Source organism: Conger conger, chromosome 10 (assembly GCF_963514075.1).
Source record: "Conger conger chromosome 10, fConCon1.1, whole genome shotgun sequence".
NCBI lineage: Eukaryota > Metazoa > Chordata > Actinopteri > Anguilliformes > Congridae > Conger > Conger conger.
In genome coordinates this window covers 32,457,959-32,477,522 of record NC_083769.1, presented here as the reverse complement: position 1 = coordinate 32,477,522, position 19,564 = coordinate 32,457,959, and the positions used below count along the sequence as shown (strand labels likewise).

Below are 19,564 nucleotides of genomic sequence, written 5' to 3'. Positions count from 1 at the left end.
ACTGGACACTTTATTATTTATTAGACTTATTTTTACTCATTTGTCTTCTGCAGCTGTGGTCTATCCACTTAGAAGTTTGACACGTTTTGTGTTCAGAGATTTTACAGAGATTTAAAAAAAAAAGATTTGCAGCAATCTCTGCAAAATCTCGGGACTACTGTGCATGAAAATCCATGGAGATGAGCAGTTTCTGAGATACTCAACCTGTCTGCCACCAACAATCATTCCACAAAATCAGTTAGATCACCTTTCTTCTCCATTCTGTCATTTGGTCAGAAAAACAGCTGAATCTCTTGACCATGTCTGCATGCTTTGATGCATTTAGCATACTGGTGTACAGGTCCACCTAGTAACGTGCTTAGTGAGTATATGTTAGCATCAGGCAAAACCTTGAAAACTAGGCAGACAAGAAAAGTCAGCCCCTGTTTCATATAATTAACAATGCAAATTTCAACTGTTTTGATAGCTTCCTTATTTTATGATGAGTTAATGAGAAGGAAATTGATACATTGTAATGCAATATCACAACATAAGGAAGCCTGTCAGCCTGTTCTCTTTTTTAGTTTTGACTTGAGTTCAAATTTCTGCAAAGGGAAACGTTTGCATTCAACACCAGAATAACAAAAAGCGTAACATGCTTTTTAAAAGGGCAACTGATTATTCTTTAGCATTGCAAAGTTGATTGAGCTGTCATGTTTGTAAAGAAGTCAAGCTGCACCCTCTAGTGGGGATCTCATATCCCAATACTGCTTGGTGTCTTTTGTAATGAGAGGAAGATTCAGTTCTCCCTCACATTAATATTGCTAAGATTCTTTACCGAAAATAATTTCACAAGTTTGGGGAATATGTTCAAACTATTTCAGCAAACATTTAATTATTTATTTGTTTGTGATTCCTGTTGTATACAGTCTAATGTTGAAATTGAAATGATCATTCACGTGGGCCACTCAAACATTTGCAATGCATTCAGCAGTAAAACATTGGTTTGCATGTGTCTTATTTCCATGGAAATATTATATTTAAGGCGTAACGAGGCAAGCTGCTAGTTTGTTTTGCAAAACAAAGTGAAATGACCAACTGAGAAATGTTGCTCCTTGTGAACCGGGCAGTGCCCATTTAAGGTTTACTGATCACCTGAGAGATGAAAGGCTTTATTTCACTGACCAAAAAGTTGAATCATTGATAGATATGCTGTGGTTCTAGTCATTATAAAGGCTGCGTGACATTTTGTTTTTCTGTTCTGATCCTTTTTGTTCTAGTTTCGTGCTTGTTCCTCTTAAAGTTCTGTAGTAAATCAAGGTGAGACATTCTACAAAAAACTTTTTGTCTGTATGCAGATGTTTATAAATGGCATGGAATGCATCAGTCATGGGATACTATCTGTAATTAGAAACTGTGGTGGCTACAGTCCAAACATGGTCACAGCGCCCTTAATGGTGTATCTACGTCATGCCAATAAAAGGAGCTATTCCATATAACTAATTTGACATGCCCATACATTTTAACTTCAGATTCTCTCCCATCTGTGAAGGAACTCATATTTTTAGAAAGTGAGTCTCGTTCGTCCAGAGCGAGAATAAGGAAATGACCTGAAAGATTGTGTGCCAGTGTCCTAGAATGCCCTTTCTACATAGCCTAGAGCAAAATAATGACAGTGTTTGTATTTTGTTTGCGTGCTGATTTGTGGCACATATATAGCATTCCGTCATTGCTGGTACAGTACTACTTGTAATCTACAGGAGCAGGAAAATATAACTTTTAAAGTGTCTTAAAGTTGCCTCCTAGCAACTCTCATAATTTATGGGTGGCAGCACATATTGTATCAGTACACAATGCAGAACACAACACAGTACACAAGAATCAAGTGTTTTGTCAAAGCAGAAAGTAATCATTTAGTATGTGAACAATCAGCTTCACTGACTCTGTGCCCTGCGGTTTTTTTTTTGGAAAAAGTACTTTCTTGCCTCTTTTCTGGGAGGCAAAAAATTCATGATCAAATCAGCTCTGTGTGCTGGAGGTTTTTTTTTTTTTTTTATTATTTTGTTTCCAGCGTTTGTGAAGCCGGTCAATCCAGTTCTATCAGATTTCTGCAGAACTGGAAAAGCCAGAGGGAACTGGCTGGGTTTCTGTGTGTGTGTGCTTTGGAGGAGGACTGCTCAGACCTGTTTCCCCAGAAGCCATGAGTCCTGAGGCGGGCGGGGCAGGGGAGCGGGACTCTATCCTTTGCTTTTCTTCTTACCACGCTCCTTACCCTATATCCCTCTATCTCTCTCTCTCTTTCTCTCGGTGCCTGGACCTCTGCCTTGAAGCTGAGGGAAGAGTGGACAGACTAAGGGGATTGTGTAAGTGCGGTCCTTTCATTATCCTCATCCTGCAGTGCATAAATAGAGCTATGTAGTGGAGGTAGGCTTTAATTACCTGCTGAGGGGAAAGATATGAGTTCCTTTTTGCCCGGACTGTTGCATTGTTGCTTCATTGGTCGAAAATGATGAATTGACGTGTTCTGAGCTATATATTAATGTAACTTGTTTGCTTGTTTCTTTAAACTCACTTTGATTATAATCGACAATCTATAGCATGACAAAAATGAATGGTGAATACTATGTTCAGTTTCCATCAAATATTTCTAATTTGTATAGCAATGAATTTCCCTTTGTTGACCTGGAAGCAGAATGTATGGTCCATTACTTTTAGGGACTTTACGCAGAGTGTTATGGCAGGGAATAAGAGCAGAGACAGATGACAAACGCATGGGAAAGGGACGTCGGAATTGTAACTGCCGCTCAATGAAATCCAGACATGTTGTGACAATGTGACAGTGTTGCTCCAGCTTGTTTTCCCACGCTCTGCTGTGGATCCCAGGCACATCACTTTGTGTCCTTGTCACTGAAGGCGTCTGGGTCTGTATCTAGAGGAGGGTCCTATCATCATATTTGCAGATGACAAACCACAAGTCAGAATACATTTGTTTAAATATGAATGTTTATTATGTACAAAAATCGAATTTAATCTGTGGAAGGGCCAATAATTTTTGCGAGCTAAATTATGAATGATTTTCCACTGTTGCTTCATATGTCTGTTCTGGGGGTTCAGCTATACTTTCATATTGTATTTACTGCCCCAGTCACTCACACAAAATATCAGAATGCTTTAAAATCCTACCTCCCACAAATGGAGGCTAAAAGCCTTTACAACTATGGGTATATGAATTGTATATCCTATACATAATTTTGTCAAAATGTGGAAGCTTTAAAAGCAGTGAAAATTAAAACAAATAGATCGAGCTGTACTCTCTACATTTTTTATAACATTTTAAGACAAATGTTCATCCCATGTCCACTGGCCCAAGTCCCCTTAGTGCTTTAGTGTACTGGAGTACACTAGTGTGGCTGCTTTTTTCACTGCCTCCCTCTATGCATGTGTATGAGGGGTGAACATGTCACCTCTCGCTCTGTTTACACATTCAGGATATAGTGAACATTTCTCAACTTGCAGAGAGAGATTGAGAGATCGAGAGAGAGCGAGAGAGAGAGAGAGAGAGAGAGAGAGAGAGAGAGAGAGAGCAGCTCACATTAAAATGCAAACTGGAGGGTTACGCCCTCCTGTGCAGCTCTGTTGAACTAAGGGAAGGTTGCCATGAGAAAACTTACAACGCATAAAAGTTGTGTTATGACACTACTTGTTTGGAAATAGGCATGTATAAGTATAATGCATGGGAAAATACATTCGAAAATTGCTCTGTAAATGTAATAATTACCTTCTAAATTAGTAATGTCCTTGTTAAAAGGTCAAATCTCTGTAAAAATGTGTTATTCCTTATTCCTTACCTGGTTCTTACGGACGTAGTTTTTGTTAAACCTTATAAATGGGTTTGTGTAATTTGTGTAATGTAATAACCAAAGAGTTTATGAACCTCACCTACCAACCCCCCTATGCAGACATTGATAATTTGGGCCTTGGGCGACTTCCTGGAAAAACCAGTCAGTCAAGTTTGGCTCATTCTCAATATTAGCAGCACTCTACATTCCCTCATTTACATGCTTGCACAAGATGAGGTCAAAAAGACCTACATGAAAACCAAGAAGACTTTATCTGTTTTCACCAGGACGTTCTGTTGGATTCCATAAAATTCTTAAGGAGGAGAGGGTGAAGGTCACCACTGGCAGGAGGAGGCAGTGCTTCAATATGGCCATGGCTCTGGAGAGCTTCACTGAGTTACTGCACAGGCTGAAGGACCTTCACGAGAGAGAGACTGAAGGTGGGTCGCTATTCTGAGCAACTGCAATGTTGCAGTGTCAATACAACTTTCACAGCTTAAGGGTCCAGGAAACTGGATTCAGATTGGGGTTATATTCCCTAGAAGTGACAATGATTGTCTTCTTGGTATTTCTATCAAATTTGTAATGCAATTATATAATTAAAATATATACATTTTAATATACACTATTACAGTATCATTACTTGTTCAGCAGATAAAGGCAGGTTGGGCGTGTTTCCTGCACACATTAATATTTATATCTGTCGGACACATCATATGTCAAGCATTCCTCCTTGCTAGGTTAAAGCAGGTTATCCCATGCAGTGGAGCTTGCCCATGAATGCAGATGGGTGCCAAATTATTAAAAAAGAAAAGACTAGATCAGGTTCACAAAAATGACACGCAGTGCAAATATCAGTATTATGCAGTCTTACGTATATGAAGCAGAGGTTCATTTTTATTTTTGACCCACAGTTTTGTGTATCACTGTGCTCTCCGTCTGACATTCAGCGTCGAGCATTGCAATTTTGTGCAAAGGTGGTGGTGAAAAATGCAACAAAAGCAACCACTTAAACCCCCTGATCATTCAATGGGTAATAACATTGTAACACTGAGCTACTGTACGCTAACATTAGACTCAACATTACATGCAAATAAAGAAAGGCTATTTAATTATTGCTAGCTAACGATAGACCTACTTTCCAATCCGTCAAATGCCTGTTCTGCGACAGTGTATACCCCCACCCACTTAAAGCCTGGCCTTTAGCCAAGCGGGGAGGCAAAAAAATTTGGAAGAAGCATTTCAAAATATTTAATCATGACAATTCCTGTGTTCAGAAATATACTATTAAACTGCAAATAAGCCTCAGGGAATTCACTGAATGAAGTAAACAGGAGGAATTTTTGTGTAGTTGATTTTTGTGCATATTGCAGCATCTTTCAAGAAGTATTTCCCATACTATTCCCTGTAGTATTTCACATACTGTAGTACCAGTATTCATAGGTGGTGCAGTTTAACTAGAACATCGGCACCTTTATTGTGATGGTAGAATATTATTTTATTACAATCTTATTATACATAATGTGGGGTATAATTTAAACTTTTAACCACAAGACGTCAAAGTGACACCGGAGTTGTGCATTGTTTGGAGACTAGCTAGCTTGTCACCGTTCACAAGTCACAAACAACAACGTCAGTTGTTATGTTAATACACTTGCTTTCATGGTCAGTATGTCTTAATGTCAAGAGTAAGTTTAGAATAAAAATATAGTTTTAAAGAGTTTATACATAAGATGGCATGTTATAGTCCCAGAGTTTCATTAGCCTAGTGTCAGTAGTCTCCCAGCCTCACATAACACACTTGTGATTCGCAAACTGAAAGATGGCACTCAAATGCGACAGGGATCTACAAGAGCATATATCAAGTCAAGGTCATTTCCAATCTACTTAAAGGAGCACTGTCATGCTTTTTGAGCTTATTTGGATCAAATTCTTAAATTATGTGCATAGGCATTTTTAAATCACCATCAGTATAGTCGTTTCCTAAATATGGGGCAAAACTTATCAAAACAAACACGTCCAGTGACATCACAGGACATGTGGAATTTTGCAGAAGACAGGAGGAGGGTTGGTGACATGGCTCAGGCAGTAAGAGCAGTCGTCTGGCAGTTGGAAGGTTGCCGGCTCGATCCCCCGCCCGGGCTGTGTTGAGGTGTCCCTGAGCAAGACACCCAACCCCCAAATGCTCCCGACGAGCTGGTCGGGGCCTTGCATGGCAGCCAATCGCTGTCATGCAGTGTGTGTATGAATGGGTGAATGGGAAGCATCAATTGTACAGTGCTTTGGATAAAGGTGCTATATAAATGCCTGCCATTTGCCATTTGGTTACATCACATTAATGGCATTTGGCAGATGCTCTTATCCAGAGTGACGTACAGGTGATTAGACTAAGCAGGAGACAATCCTCCCCTGGAGCAACACAGGTTTAAGGGCCTTGCTCAAGGGCCCAAAGGCTGTGCGGAACTTATTGTGGCTACACCGGGGATCGAACCGCCAACCTTGCGGGTCCCAGTCATGTACCTTAACCATTACAGGCCTTGTGGTGAAACTGCCGTGTTTAAAAAACTAAGCACAGCAAGCTCAAAGAAAAACACTGTTTATATAAATATTGGTTAATCTCAGCACTAGTTGAGAGACATTAACTATGTATGTTGGCTAATATCCTTAAGGAAAGGAAAGTTAGCTTTACCAGGCAAAAAATGGCCATGATTAGGCTACAGCTTTTTGTTGACAGATGACATAGGTTACTCGAAAGTAGGATAGAATCTCTGCTTATAATAGAATTCTACGTATGGCACAATGTGAAAGCAATCCGATTCACTGCGATTTCAGTGAGCAATGGGTAGAATTTATTTTATTCTTTGAGTTATCGCGAGTGACTGAATAAATAATCATCCATCCAAGTCATCGTATTCCATGACGTCACTCAAAATAAACCGCGGCCATATTGTATGGATGCACAGTGCACCAGTGGGCTTAGCACCAGTGGGCTAAAATACTCACCTCCGTCAAGGCATGCAGACAAAATATCACGAATGACAACCAGAACCAACCAATACCAACACAAAATATAAAGACACTTTTGATAAACTATCACAGAGACGATATGAAGAAAAGTCAAAAGTGGCCAGTGTGTTCATTTAATGTTAGGTAACTAGCCGGCTAATGTTACCCTGCTTTACTAACGTGACACTAACATTAAAGGTACAACAGGTAATTTCAGACTTCTAAAGGTCAAGAAAGGAAACCACGCTCAAAACACAACATTGTTTAACCCACCCCTTCTCTGTGAACATGCTGACATTGCAACGCCATTGGCTGTGGTTATTAGATCCAATTTTCAACCAATGAGCTTCAATTATTGTACAGCAATACTATGTTTTAGTTCAGTGCCGCCCGTCAACTGCATGTTTTGAAACCCGAATTTAAGGGCTATAAAAACAGAGGGTGAGTCAACATGTCAGTGAGCCTTTTTTCAATGATAAAAAGGGATTAACAATGGTCTTGTAACAGTGGTTAAACACAAAAATCTTACCTATTGTATCTTTAACGTTAATTGTCAACATTGGCATTAATCAATTTCATCTGGCTAGACTCTACCTTGAATTTAGTGATCAGAACACACTGTTGCTTTGTGAAGGCTGGAAATCTTTCCGGATTATTCTGGCTAGCCATAAATACCTCCTTGCTTGGCTTAATTTAGACTCCTCTTCCTCATTCTCTCTCACCACTGGGATTCTATAAAAACGCCGCTGCCGACTATTGTCACCATCGGATTTGTTTTGACAATGATAAATTACACACGCTATGACCATTTTGGAAAAAAGGTGAACAGAAAAATGTATAATTTTACTCCGCATAGTGGCGGGCTGTTTCGTGTTAGTGAGCAGTTTAGTCTATCCATACAATATGGCGCCAAGCTAGTCAAGTGACGTGATCATAATACTATGAATTCAAAGCATTCCGTTCTTGTTAGTCTAATGGTACGTTGACGCGTTTGTTTTTGCACGAAGATAACATTGGCCTACAAACACAACGACATGCGTACATTCTGCAAATAGTTCAAGATAACGTGTGAATAGGCTAATGTCTGTTCTGTAATGAACTGTGGAATGAACTTTGACCACTACAGATCTAGTTATTTGTGTGAATAAATAAAAAACACTTTTTGGTGACAGTAATATTTAAATTAGCATAGCTTGCTTAATATCTGGAGTAAAAAGATAATGTGGCTATTGCAAGAAACAAGATAGCCATGTTAATGATTAATAATGGGAATAGCTGTTGAGCCATCCATCAGTATTTTTTGGTCCTTTTAAACTTAGCCTATAACATGTGAAATTGAGCACACCGTCTAATTTAATAATGAACATTGTCCATGTTAGTGCTGATCAGAGATGACTTCCTATAAGCAGGAAGTCCTCAACAATACCATGAACCCACAGTGTTGCTGAATCTGCTGCCCATGTCTGCTTGCAGTCTTTTTCCTGCACATTCAGCAGAACATTATTGTTCATGTTCAAGCATGAAACCTGGGTGAACTGGTTGTGCTTATTTTAAGGCAGGCTTCTTTTTTTGTATTTATTTATTTATTTATTTAAAAAATCTTTTTTTAAGGCAGGCTTCTAAAACACATGGAAAATTAGAGTTTGCTCAAATAATTTACTAATTATGTTGTCTGTCTCTTAACTTAACAATAATCAAAATGATCCAACACATGCAAAATGGTTATTAAAGTGTTTTTCTGCTCTGATTTTGTAGGATGGCAAGAGAAGGTTTTGGAGCTGACCAATCAGAAATGCTGGTGAGTGTTAATTCCATGAACAATGCTAATGCCAGCCAATGTGGTGATAATGAACATGGTGAAAAGAAAGATGCTGATGATGAATACGGCTCCTCTTCCTCTAAGCAGCGATACAAAGAGAATGGAGGAGCTTTTCAACAAGAACCAGCTGCTACGAGAGCAACAGAGGCTCCTGACAGAGAACATTAAACAGCTGGAAAACAGGTGTGTGTGTGTGTGTGTGTGTGTGTGTGTCTGGCACTCCATGTAATGCATGTTTATCTGTATGCCTGACAATACTGCCTGTTTCTCATACCGTGTGGGTGGTTGTGTATATTCTCTGTGAGGATGCTTTACTTGTATGTTTACTGTATACCAGTATACTCTTAAACTGTGTGGGAATATACACTCACCGAGTGTATTTATTAGGAACATATTTCATTTATTAAACCAACTTATTCAAGCGATTATCTAATCAGCCAATTGTGTGGCAGCAGTGCAATGCATACAGTCATGTAGATATGGGTCAGGAGCTTCATATACGTGTAAGTGTGTAAGTTTATATGCCACCATCAGTATACACATGCATGCTGGTTCACAGGACCTCAGCATGACCTCTAATAACCTTTGTCTCCCAGGTTGAGGGCAGGCCTGTGTGATCGGTGCACGGTCACTCAGGACGTCGCCAAGCGGAGACAGCAGGAGTATGAAAACTCACAGATCCAGAGTCTCCAGCACATCACTGTCCTTGGTACTTGCTCCCCTTCCTGATCACTGGCATGCCACACTGTCCTTGCAGAGTATTAGGCCTTTTTCTTTGGATGCTGGCTGTGATGACCTGCTATGTTAGGTATCAGTCAGCTGCTGTTGCCAAGCTAGCCTGCTAGACCTGCAAGGCATCTTCTATACAGTGTGTCAAACATCAGTTGAAAGTCATACAGGTAGTAAACCAAAAATGGAAACGCTAATATGAAGTCACTTAATGTTGTTGGACCATTGCGGTAGAGTCTACCAGCATTTAAAATTCTGCAGGAGGAATCCAACAACTCTCTTCCATGAACTACTCATGCTTAACTGATGGAAGAGGGGACCGATTAGACGATGACATAATATGGATTACATTGGTGTAATGCTCCTCAATCCATTCAGTGACTATTCATGTTCTGTGCTTGGGTCAATTTTTCAACTATCTGGCACTATGCACTGGTCTTAGGAGTTAACTGTTTGAGTGCGGATTTGTGAGAGAGTGAGACTGCGGTGATGCTGAGTGCATTTGATCGCAGTCAGTGAGTTGGTTTTCATTCATTCTCTATTGGTTGCTGAGTGTTTTGTATTTGTCTTCAGTGAATGAGATGAATGCTCTCAAGAAGGAGAACAGGAGGCTGCATGATGAAGTCAAGAACTTGCGAGGGGTGCTTGAGTGAGTCTGTCCCTTTAATCCATGAGGCTAGTGTATCCTACTGTGTGCACACATGCACTCATACAACACATACAGACAGTAAATGGTGCATGGTCAAGAAAACACAGAAATGTACATGCTTGTTACTGTCCGTGGACACATGGGACACACAAGGAACAGATGGCTCAACACTGGTCATTCCGATTCATGTTTAGGAGGTGTGCTCATAAAAATGTATTGTCTCTGTTCAGTGGTCAGAGCAATCAGGATTCAGTGGCTCCTGCCCCAGATGTCAGTCAGTCACCAGACCCTTCACACTCTGCAATGGCTTTAAATGCTTTGGCCATGAAAGGCAGCAAGCAGCCACAAGGGGGCACCACACTTGGCCTGCCGATGGTGAAACGTGACCCAGACCACAACGGATGTGCCACTGAAGGTGAGATTAGTGACACTCATGAAACTTGTATTCACTGTTTCAAAATATTATTGCTAATTAGTTATTTCTTACTCACTTGTCTAATTAAAGTCATTTGCAACACTGTTCAATTCAAGAACACAATTTAAATGTGAATTTCAAAAGCCACAAACCATGTAAGTGTATATATTGATTAATTCATGTCCTGTTTACTTTATACATTTTATAGAAAAGCTGCCAGTATACAGGAAGCAACAGAGTTGGAATGGACATGAAAGTCAAGTAGGTCACTGTACTTAATTTTCCACATATTAGTTGTGCTATGACCATCTTGTAGTAACATAGGAGTATAATTGTTCTGCAGAATGTGTACAGTGTGTTCACCTCTATACTACCCTCCTGCTTTTTTGCCCTTTAGATGGTACACAAGCTCCATATTCCTGCTCCCATCTCCACAGGACAGAGGGCTGAACAGAATACTGTCCGGGGACCTGTAGCTGGAGAGAAGAGGTGAGAGAAATAAAGAGAGAGTGAGTGAGAGGCAGAGAAAAAGATCAGAGTTGAGGAAAATGTGGTAGAAGGTTGGTGGGAAAGATACAATATGTGAATGTGTGAAATGAAAAAGATGCAACGGACACTGCATTGCTGTAATAAACAGTAAGGAAAGAGAGAGGGGGAGATATTAAGTGAAAGTAGATTGTGAGAAGAAAGGAAGGGTGAATAAAGACAGAATGCATGAAAAATTATATTTATCTAAGGGGCAATGCACATCTGTTCACAGTAAAGTATTTTCTGTTTTGTCCTTCATCTTCTCTTCTAAGAGTGCGCAGTGTGGACTCTATGGAGCCACGGGCCTCCCCCAGCATGCCTTCTCTCCCCTCTCCTTCCCCCCTGGTCTTCTTGAAGAACCTCCCTTATTCCTCCTCTGCACCTGCTCCTTCTGCCATGGTGCAAGAGAAGCCTGTTCGTAACCTGCTCCATGCTCCGGTCCCGTACCGGCCCCGACCCATTAAGACAGCCCGCCTCTCCTTGCCCTGGACCCTGCAGGAGCAGCCAGACTGGGCTTCCCTTGGGTCCTTGTGTGGCATTGGGGTTGGGCCCCATCAGACACCCCATTTATCGGAAAACAACAGGGGTTTGCTGCTAGCAAAGGACCTGAACCAGAATGGAAAGAGAGGCGTGGAGCTGCTTAGGGCTGATAGAGGTGCACCCCAGCTCCACGGCGCCGCCCTTCCTTTGAAGAGGGCCATGCCAGCAGAGCAGGCAGAGAGGAAAGACAAGGCAGAGGAGAGAGGGCCAGTCTGGTGGAAATCCAACATGAGGCAACCGGAAAGGATATTTGGAGAGAATCTGCGCGATAGTGAGACAGATGCACCTCTCGACCTCTCCGACCCTGGCAAGGGCAAGATTGCTGAGCATCAGCAGTTTTATGAGGCCACTCCAGCCATGCTGGAACAGGGTATTAAAGAGGAAGAGCAGTCATCTGGCCGGATGGACACGCCGCCCCACACATCAACAGGCTCCTCCTCTTCCTCCTCGTCACCAGTGGTGCACAGCTCTCCTTCCTCTGCCTGCTCCACTAGCAGTGCGCAGCAGGAGCAAGGACAACACACACAGGAGCAAGACACGCTGGTACAACACACACAGCCGCAAGACATGCTGGTACAACACACACAGGAGCAAGACACGCTGGTACAACACACACAGCCACAAGACATGCTGGTACAACACACACAGGAGCAAGACACGCTGGTACAACACACACAGCCGCAAGACATGCTGGTACAACACACACAGGAGCAAGACATGCTGGTACAACACACACAGCCGCAAGACATGCTGGTACAACACACACAGCCGCAAGACATGCTGGTACAACACACACAGGAGCAAGATATGCTGGTACAACACACACAGCCGCAAGACATGCTGGTACAACACACACAGCCGCAAGACATGCTGGTACAACACACACAGGAGCAAGACATGCTGGTACAACACACACAGCCGCAAGACATGCTGGTACAACACACACAGGAGCAAGACATGCTGGTACAACACACACAGCCGCAAGACATGCTGGTACAACACACACAGTCGCAAGACATGCTGGTACAACACACACAGGAGCAAGACATGCTGGTACAACACACACAGCCGCAAGACATGCTGGTACAACACGCACAGCTGCAAGACACGCTGGTACAACACACATAGCCGCAAGACACACTGGTACAACACACACAGCCACAAGACATGCTGGTACAACACACACTGGAGCAAGACAGGCTAATACAACACAAACAGCCACAAGACACACTGGTACAACACACACAGCAGCAACACACAGCAGCAAGTCACACTGGTACAACATACACAGCTGCAAGACGCACTGGTACAACACACAAACACATGCGCCACACATACACAAGTACAGTCATGTGTGATTGCTTGACTTGCATTTAATTGTGCTTTAATTAGAGTTGAGTGGTAAATATTGTATTCTGGTTCAGACTGAGTTTTAATATTGCCTTAATTAGATATTTGTGATGATTTAATTAAGCACATTTGATTCCAGGACCAAGATGAAGCAATGGAAGGCAAACAGGATTTGAATTTGGAACTCAGTGCTAACACAGTGGAAAAGAAAGTACCAGCTCTGACTATCTCTCTTCATCCAGGTACAGAGAATATTGTGTATTCATGTCCCCTGAGTTTATTTGTGTGTGTGCTGTGTTGTTGTAAAAGTATTGCTTTCCTCACAGTGGTTGTCCTGGAGGCACTGAAGCCAGGAGCAGAGAAGAAGGATTCATGTGATGGTGAGGTCAGTCCTGGAAAAAGGCGATACCGATGTCTTCCTATTTCTGTCTTACACAATCAATCCAGAGAAATCCGGGGATCTGGGGAACCAGGCATTGCCCAATAACCAGTTGACCTGAACATGTCTACTATCTCTGCAACCCCCTGTGTCAACTCAGGAAAGCCAAACACTCTTACACTCTCCTCTAAAACATGTTCCTGACAACTTCCTTTTAGTCTGGAGTACACCAGTTGAGGTCACCCAGCCATTGTCCTGGTAGACTTTACCTGTCATGCAGGCTCACTGCTGGTGCCAATAGAGCAAGGGGGTCATCGTTCAGTGGCACAGTCTGGGTTCACTGGGAGTAGACCATAGGGAGTATCCACACTTTGGATCACCCCAAACATTAACAGGATGAGGCAGGAGCCCAACAACATTCAGCCACTTTAAGCCATCTACACTCATACAGTTCCATTAGGAGCTATACTGTAAAAGGCTTTGCATAAGTATGTTTGAGTTTAGGATGTTACTGATTTCCCGAGTTTGTGCTTTTAAGTAAATATAGCATTTGTTGGTATAGATTCACTTGCACTTTCTACTATTAGGCTTGTACTGAGATCAGAATCTTTATGTATGTATGTAGATGGGCCTGGAGCTCCCTACAGAGAACAAACTGGAGGGGCAATCGGAGGATGGTCTGTCCTCTTTTGATATGAGCCAGAATGCCAAACGGAAGACAAGAGGGCAGTTCACAGGCAGAGAAGGTAAGGGTATCAGTCATTCATTCAGTCATCTAGGCTTTCAACTTTTTCCACATTTTTATTGCAATTGTGCATGTGTGGTCATGCAAGTTTGAAGCTGGCAGTTTCCTGTTATTAAACGAGCATGTTTGCACTAGCCGTAAGAGGGGTGTGTTCGTGAAAATCTCCTTGCAAAGTGCTTGTTTCACTGGATTTCACATGACAAAGTATTTATGCTCACCAAAACGGATCTTTGTGGTTATGCAGTTGCTTCTTTCCAATTGCAACAAATGAGCTGAATGATCCACGGTCATTTGTGCAATTCTGAAAAGTGCCCTTATATGGGTATTTCCTCTCATTACTGTCTACCCAACACATTTCAACATTTCAAATGATAAAGCCATTTGCCACATGCCTCACAAATGATCATATTCCCCCAATCTGAGATACTGTACCTCAATCAGATAAAAGGAATACAGAAATATTTTGGAATTAATATAACGCATTCCATCCTAATTTTGTGCACTCTTTCTGTACTTAGTACCATACATAGTACACTCACTGAGCACTTTATTCGGTAGACATGTACTCCTGCTTTTTCATGCAAATATTTCATCAGCCAATCATATTGCAGCAACTAAATGCATAAAAGCATGCAGAAGTTGTCAAGAGGTACAGCTGTTTTAAGACCAAATGTCAAAATGTGATCTAAGTGACTTTGACAGTGGAATGATTGTTAGTGCCAGTGGTTTCAGCATCTCAGAAACTGCTGATTTCCTTGGATTTTCACACAAAACTGAAGCAGCAGTGTCACGAGCAGAAATGCGTTGTTAATGAGAGAGATCATAGGAGAAGGGCCAGGCTGGTCAAACCTGACAGGAAGGTGACAGAAATGAAAATAACCACACATTACAACAGTGGTATGCAGAAGAGCATCTCTGAACACACAACATGTCAAACCTATAAGTGGATAGACTACAGCAGCAGAAGACATAATAGGTGTAAAAAATAGGTCTAATAAATACCTAATAAAGTGTATGGATGAAAGTTTTATTATTTTACGCATTGTCAAGTTGTTGCTTTCTGTTATTATTTCACTAAATAGTAACAGCCCTACGGCCTCGATCTCCCAAGGAAAGGAGAGTAAAGTTGAGCCCTGGATGGCAGGGGAAAACAAACAGTATCCTGGAGCAGAGCTGAGGCCCCCAACTGTACGGCCAGGTAAGAGCAGCCTATGAGATGTACTTATTATTATTATTATTATTATTATTGCTTTTATAAACAACCAAATATTTATAGAATTAATGAGCAAATCAATCAAACAAATAAGAGGTCTATTTTGCAATGCTTCTATAAACAGGCTGCTACATAATGCTTATCAACAAACATTTTGAATTTGACAGCTGTAATTTTTAGGGAATTAGCTTAGTTTGTATGCAAAACAAAAAAATAAGATAATGAGTCAGCACTATTAAATGGTGACTAAAATGCATTTTCAAGAATGAAGAGATTGAATCAGATCATATAAGCCAAGTCATGCTGCTTTTTACTGACAGGGTGAATCAGGTCCAGAAAAGTAGACTATTCTTTTTTTCATTTTTCAAATGTATCTGGGTGGGGATTACAATCGTGAGAGACAAAATCGGCTTTTTAAAAAAGGATGACCTGCATAACTTCCCTTTTTTCAACACCAAGGGAAGAACAGGAAGTCACAATGAAAAACTCTTTGTTTAGGATGTTTTCATAGTTTTAGAACGGACAAAGGTGAGAGGTGTGAGAGTCATTCCAACAACTGATGCATTTGTACTCATTTGACCTTTACTGGTAAACCTTCATTCTGATTATTTGTAATCCCATACGTGAGCTCCTACATTTTATTGCAGAACATGGTATATCTATCCAAAACCTGTATTAGCTGTTATTTAGAGGACAAACAGGGGAAAAAATGGATGTTACAGGTGGTTCATCATAATTTCCATGTAGAGGGTGCCAAATACTAAATGCATAACCGAGTAACAGAATGACATATGAATCCAAAATTTCTACTGCGCCAACATGCACTTCCTAGATATTCAAGGAGGGTACACCAGCCAAGACTCAAACCTGCCGCCCATTTGTTTACTTTTTTTTGTTTACTTTGTCATCTTAGCGTTGACATATGCATTACATTTTTCAATCTATGGACTCCAAAGAGATGACTTGTCCGATGGCATTCATATTTAGAGGCATACAGTTCAGGATTTATTTTACCATTTGGTACTTTTCTGTATTTTTTATTCTACATTTCTGGGCATGGCACTCTTGTGTGTGTGTGGAGGGGTGGGTTTGGCTACAGAGCCTGGGAGGGGGGTATGGTTTCAGTGGAGCGTTTGTAGCCAGCTAGTTACTGAAATGTAACTCAGCATCCGTCACATTTAGAGTGAATCTGCCAAATCCTCACCTGAACCTTGCTGTCCGCTTCGTGGCTAAATAGCTATCCAACGGGCTAGCCAGGTCTAGCCATCTAGAAATAACTTTAATTTAATTAAATAAACACAGTAGTGGAGTGGAGCGGAGTGCTGGAAACAAACGCCTTAAACTGCAGACAGCACTAATGCATGCTGTATGTTTACTTAAGGCAAAATGCTGAATCACATATTACACACGTATTACAAGTTATTATAAGTTGTTTAAAAGCAGCTTAAAAAGCTCATTAATGCTTTCTTTGGTGCATGAGAGAGAAACAAAGTAAACAGTGATGCTGCCGGTATCACTGGCTGTCTGCCAGGATGCCATTTTCTATCAGTAGAGATACAACGGGTATCCATAAACAACCCCATTATTCAAGGAGAATTATCTTACCATTGGGAATGATCATTATCACATAAGATTATGTGACATATTAGGCACATATTTGTAAAAATATTTTATTTTATTTTATTATTTCCATAATAAAAGTGGTATCTGAATGGGATTCCACTAGTTGCTTTTGCTCCATGATAAGCCTTCTATCATATGACCTTCTAGACATACATCTAAATTTAGTGTTAAAAGTATAATCCTGTGCAACATCCCAGAGTTAAAAGTACAGCACATACAGTACCTCCACCAATACTATGCAAATTGAAGATGTGCCAGTTCCACATGTCAGATATTCATCACGAAATTTCCCATTTATTAAATGCCATTCACATCAAGAGATGCACATATTTTCATGACTATCTCAAATTGGGCATGAGATATGCCTATTTAAAGCCAATCATAAGCATTTTAGTGGGTTATGGCAACATCAGCATTATATTTGTTCAGTGGAAGGAAATGAATTCTCCAGCACCCCCTGCTGATAGACACACAGTTTCATGGTGTTATCCATTCAGAAGTTACATGCGTTTGTGTGAGAAGTCACACCAGTGGTGAAAAATGCACAGCAATCTTCTGCAATGTTATATGTTTAATATGTGTAGCTCACACACTCACTGATGTCATTGTTTTCCATTTTTATCTCCTAGATGTGCGTATGACGAGGACCTGTCACTATATAGATGAACTCTGACCTCTTCAAATGCTTCAAATGCTCAGCTGAACACCTGTGCCCACTGGAAGACTTCTTTACAAGCATCCATCCATCATCTGACTAACGTGGGAAGAGGGCTGCCCACGAACTAAAGGAAATAATAGTCACTACTGAAAATTCTCTCAATGGAAACCTTCCCAGAGAAGCTCAGCATTCTGCTGCTGTCGTTATTGACAAGGAGGACTCTGGGACCAGTATCTATATCCCATAAGGAAGAACCTACACAGCTAAGAGGAATGCACGGAAAAAGAAATCCTTCTTGTGGCTTTAAGCACTTTTGTGTTGCAGCCCCAAAGAAGCATTGGGTTGCACTTTTTTTGCCTGTCATGTGCCCCCTCTTCATGGAATCATTCTGTCCATTTGACACAAATGTACTGCTGTTGAATTACAAAGCTCTGACAGTGCATAGACTCTGATGAGAACTTTGATGAGAACATGTGTGTTAATATTCAAAATGACCAAATAATTGAGAAACTGTCTCGGGGCTTTCTTCCCCTTATGGTTTTTGGTGGAAGTACATATTTTGCAATTACTGAGCTGCCACATGCAGCTTCGGTGGACTGCATACACTGTAGGGGACGGGTGGGGAAGCAGGTATTTCCTTTTAAAAGCTGTAAATATATAATAAATCCACACATCCACCTTTCCACAAAATACACTCATATTTCAAGCTTACATATTACAGTTGCTGCAATAAGTTCATAATACATGATGCCATTCTCAGCATGACAGTAAAAATGCCCTTGAAAATGCTCAGATTTTCTCTTAGAGACTGTCATCAGATGCAGGGAGAATTACCTCCAAACATCCAACCATTCAACAATCATTTCTGGACGTCACACAGGTTGTTGCTGGGCCTGACAGTCACATCATATCCTTTCCCAGCAGTGTGGAAACCTTGTCTGTAGTAATGCAGAATGATGAAAGTGGAGGGATTGGCAATACAACAGAAGGAGAACACACAGCTTTCAAAACGATGAAAATAATAAAAAAGGAAAGGAGAGAGATTGTCCCCCTCCACACACACACACACACATGCATATTCCCATATGAACCTTGGATGTTCATAGACGATTAGATCCTGATCATTTATTTTGGGAATGTTAAACAGATACGCTTTTCCATAATTAAATGGATATGTCGATTTAATAATCCAAAAACATGAGCAGATTGATATTTAATTAATGTGGAAGTTTTAGCTAGCACTGGGGTAGCATTATGTAACTGTGGTAGTGTTCCACCATGGCTATTGTCACTTCCTTTGATGTGGAGATGACAACATGTCAAGCAGATACCGTTAGGTTGTAGCAGCACTTAGGTAAATGTGGTGTGGTAAAGAATTTGTTGCAAAATCACTACTTACGTATGTTAACCTTTGAGGGAATTTGAGGATAACAATGTGTTTTAAGTGCCTTTGTAGATTCTCAGTTCAAGTCTGATGGACATGGCAAAATAACCTAGAAGTTGATGAAAGTAATTGTGACATAAAATGGCTTAATGTTTAAATTTTAGTAAATACCATCAGTCATCCAAAGATATCAAATATGGTATTTTAAAATTTTATGTAGGTTGCTTTTAGAAATCTAGTGACATAACATTTTGTCAATGTTTTAATTGTGCCTTTACCAAATAAATGCATTTATTTACGTTTACCGGGAAAGAGGTGATTGATTAAAGGGGATTCAATGGGTTGCAAAGACTCAATAATAGAATGAAAACAGGGCTTCTTATCACTCAAGGCTTTAAAGTCACTTTAAACGCAGCTTTTTGACCTCAGGAAGACAGAGTTCCTCTCCATTGCATGAAATAAACTGAAATCTAATACATTAAATATATACGTTTTGGCCAATAGTACATTTCGCCTCCTATTGATAAGATAATAAGATGACAATCCCAAAACATGAATAGGGTAGATACATATGAAAGAGATCATTATTACTATTTTAATCTCGTTTTCAAAAGAGGAGCACAGCATAAAACATTATGTCCGAGTTTTTCTCGGCCTTTGCTGAGATAGTAATGTTGTCGATTCTCTTGTGAACTCTTTCTTATGTAG

General features: G+C 40.7%; 1 protein-coding gene across 2 annotated transcripts; it reads left to right on the top strand.

The window, feature by feature from the left end:
• The first annotated feature begins 2,238 nt into the window (after positions 1-2,238).
• Positions 2,239-19,160, top strand: rbbp8l (retinoblastoma binding protein 8-like). 2 transcript variants are annotated; one of them, XM_061258458.1, is made up of 15 exons: positions 2,239-2,342; positions 4,106-4,258; positions 8,580-8,622; positions 8,731-8,826; positions 9,240-9,352; positions 9,946-10,021; positions 10,252-10,436; positions 10,645-10,697; positions 10,834-10,925; positions 11,237-12,047; positions 12,994-13,096; positions 13,181-13,239; positions 13,859-13,979; positions 15,061-15,176; positions 17,444-19,160. In XM_061258458.1, the coding sequence occupies exons 2-14, from the start codon at positions 4,186-4,188 to the stop codon at positions 15,153-15,155; spliced, it is 1,920 nt and encodes a 639-aa protein (XP_061114442.1). In that variant the 5' UTR covers positions 2,239-2,342; positions 4,106-4,185; the 3' UTR covers positions 15,156-15,176; positions 17,444-19,160. The 2 variants fall into 2 exon arrangements, with proteins under 2 accessions (XP_061114442.1, XP_061114441.1); XM_061258457.1 differs by having other exon boundaries at positions 8,728-8,826.
• The last annotated feature ends 404 nt before the right edge of the window (positions 19,161-19,564 follow it).

Excerpts from the sequence above, each read along its gene's own strand:
- rbbp8l (XM_061258457.1), top strand. The coding sequence starts at position 4,186 with ATGGCCATGGCTCTGGAGAGCTTCACTGAGTTACTGCACAGGCTGAAG. Across the intron at positions 8,623-8,727 it reads CTGACCAATCAGAAATGCTG|CAGCGATACAAAGAGAATGG; the intron begins GTGAGTGTTAAT and ends TCTTCCTCTAAG. Across the intron at positions 10,022-10,251 it reads AACTTGCGAGGGGTGCTTGA|TGGTCAGAGCAATCAGGATT; the intron begins GTGAGTCTGTCC and ends GTCTCTGTTCAG.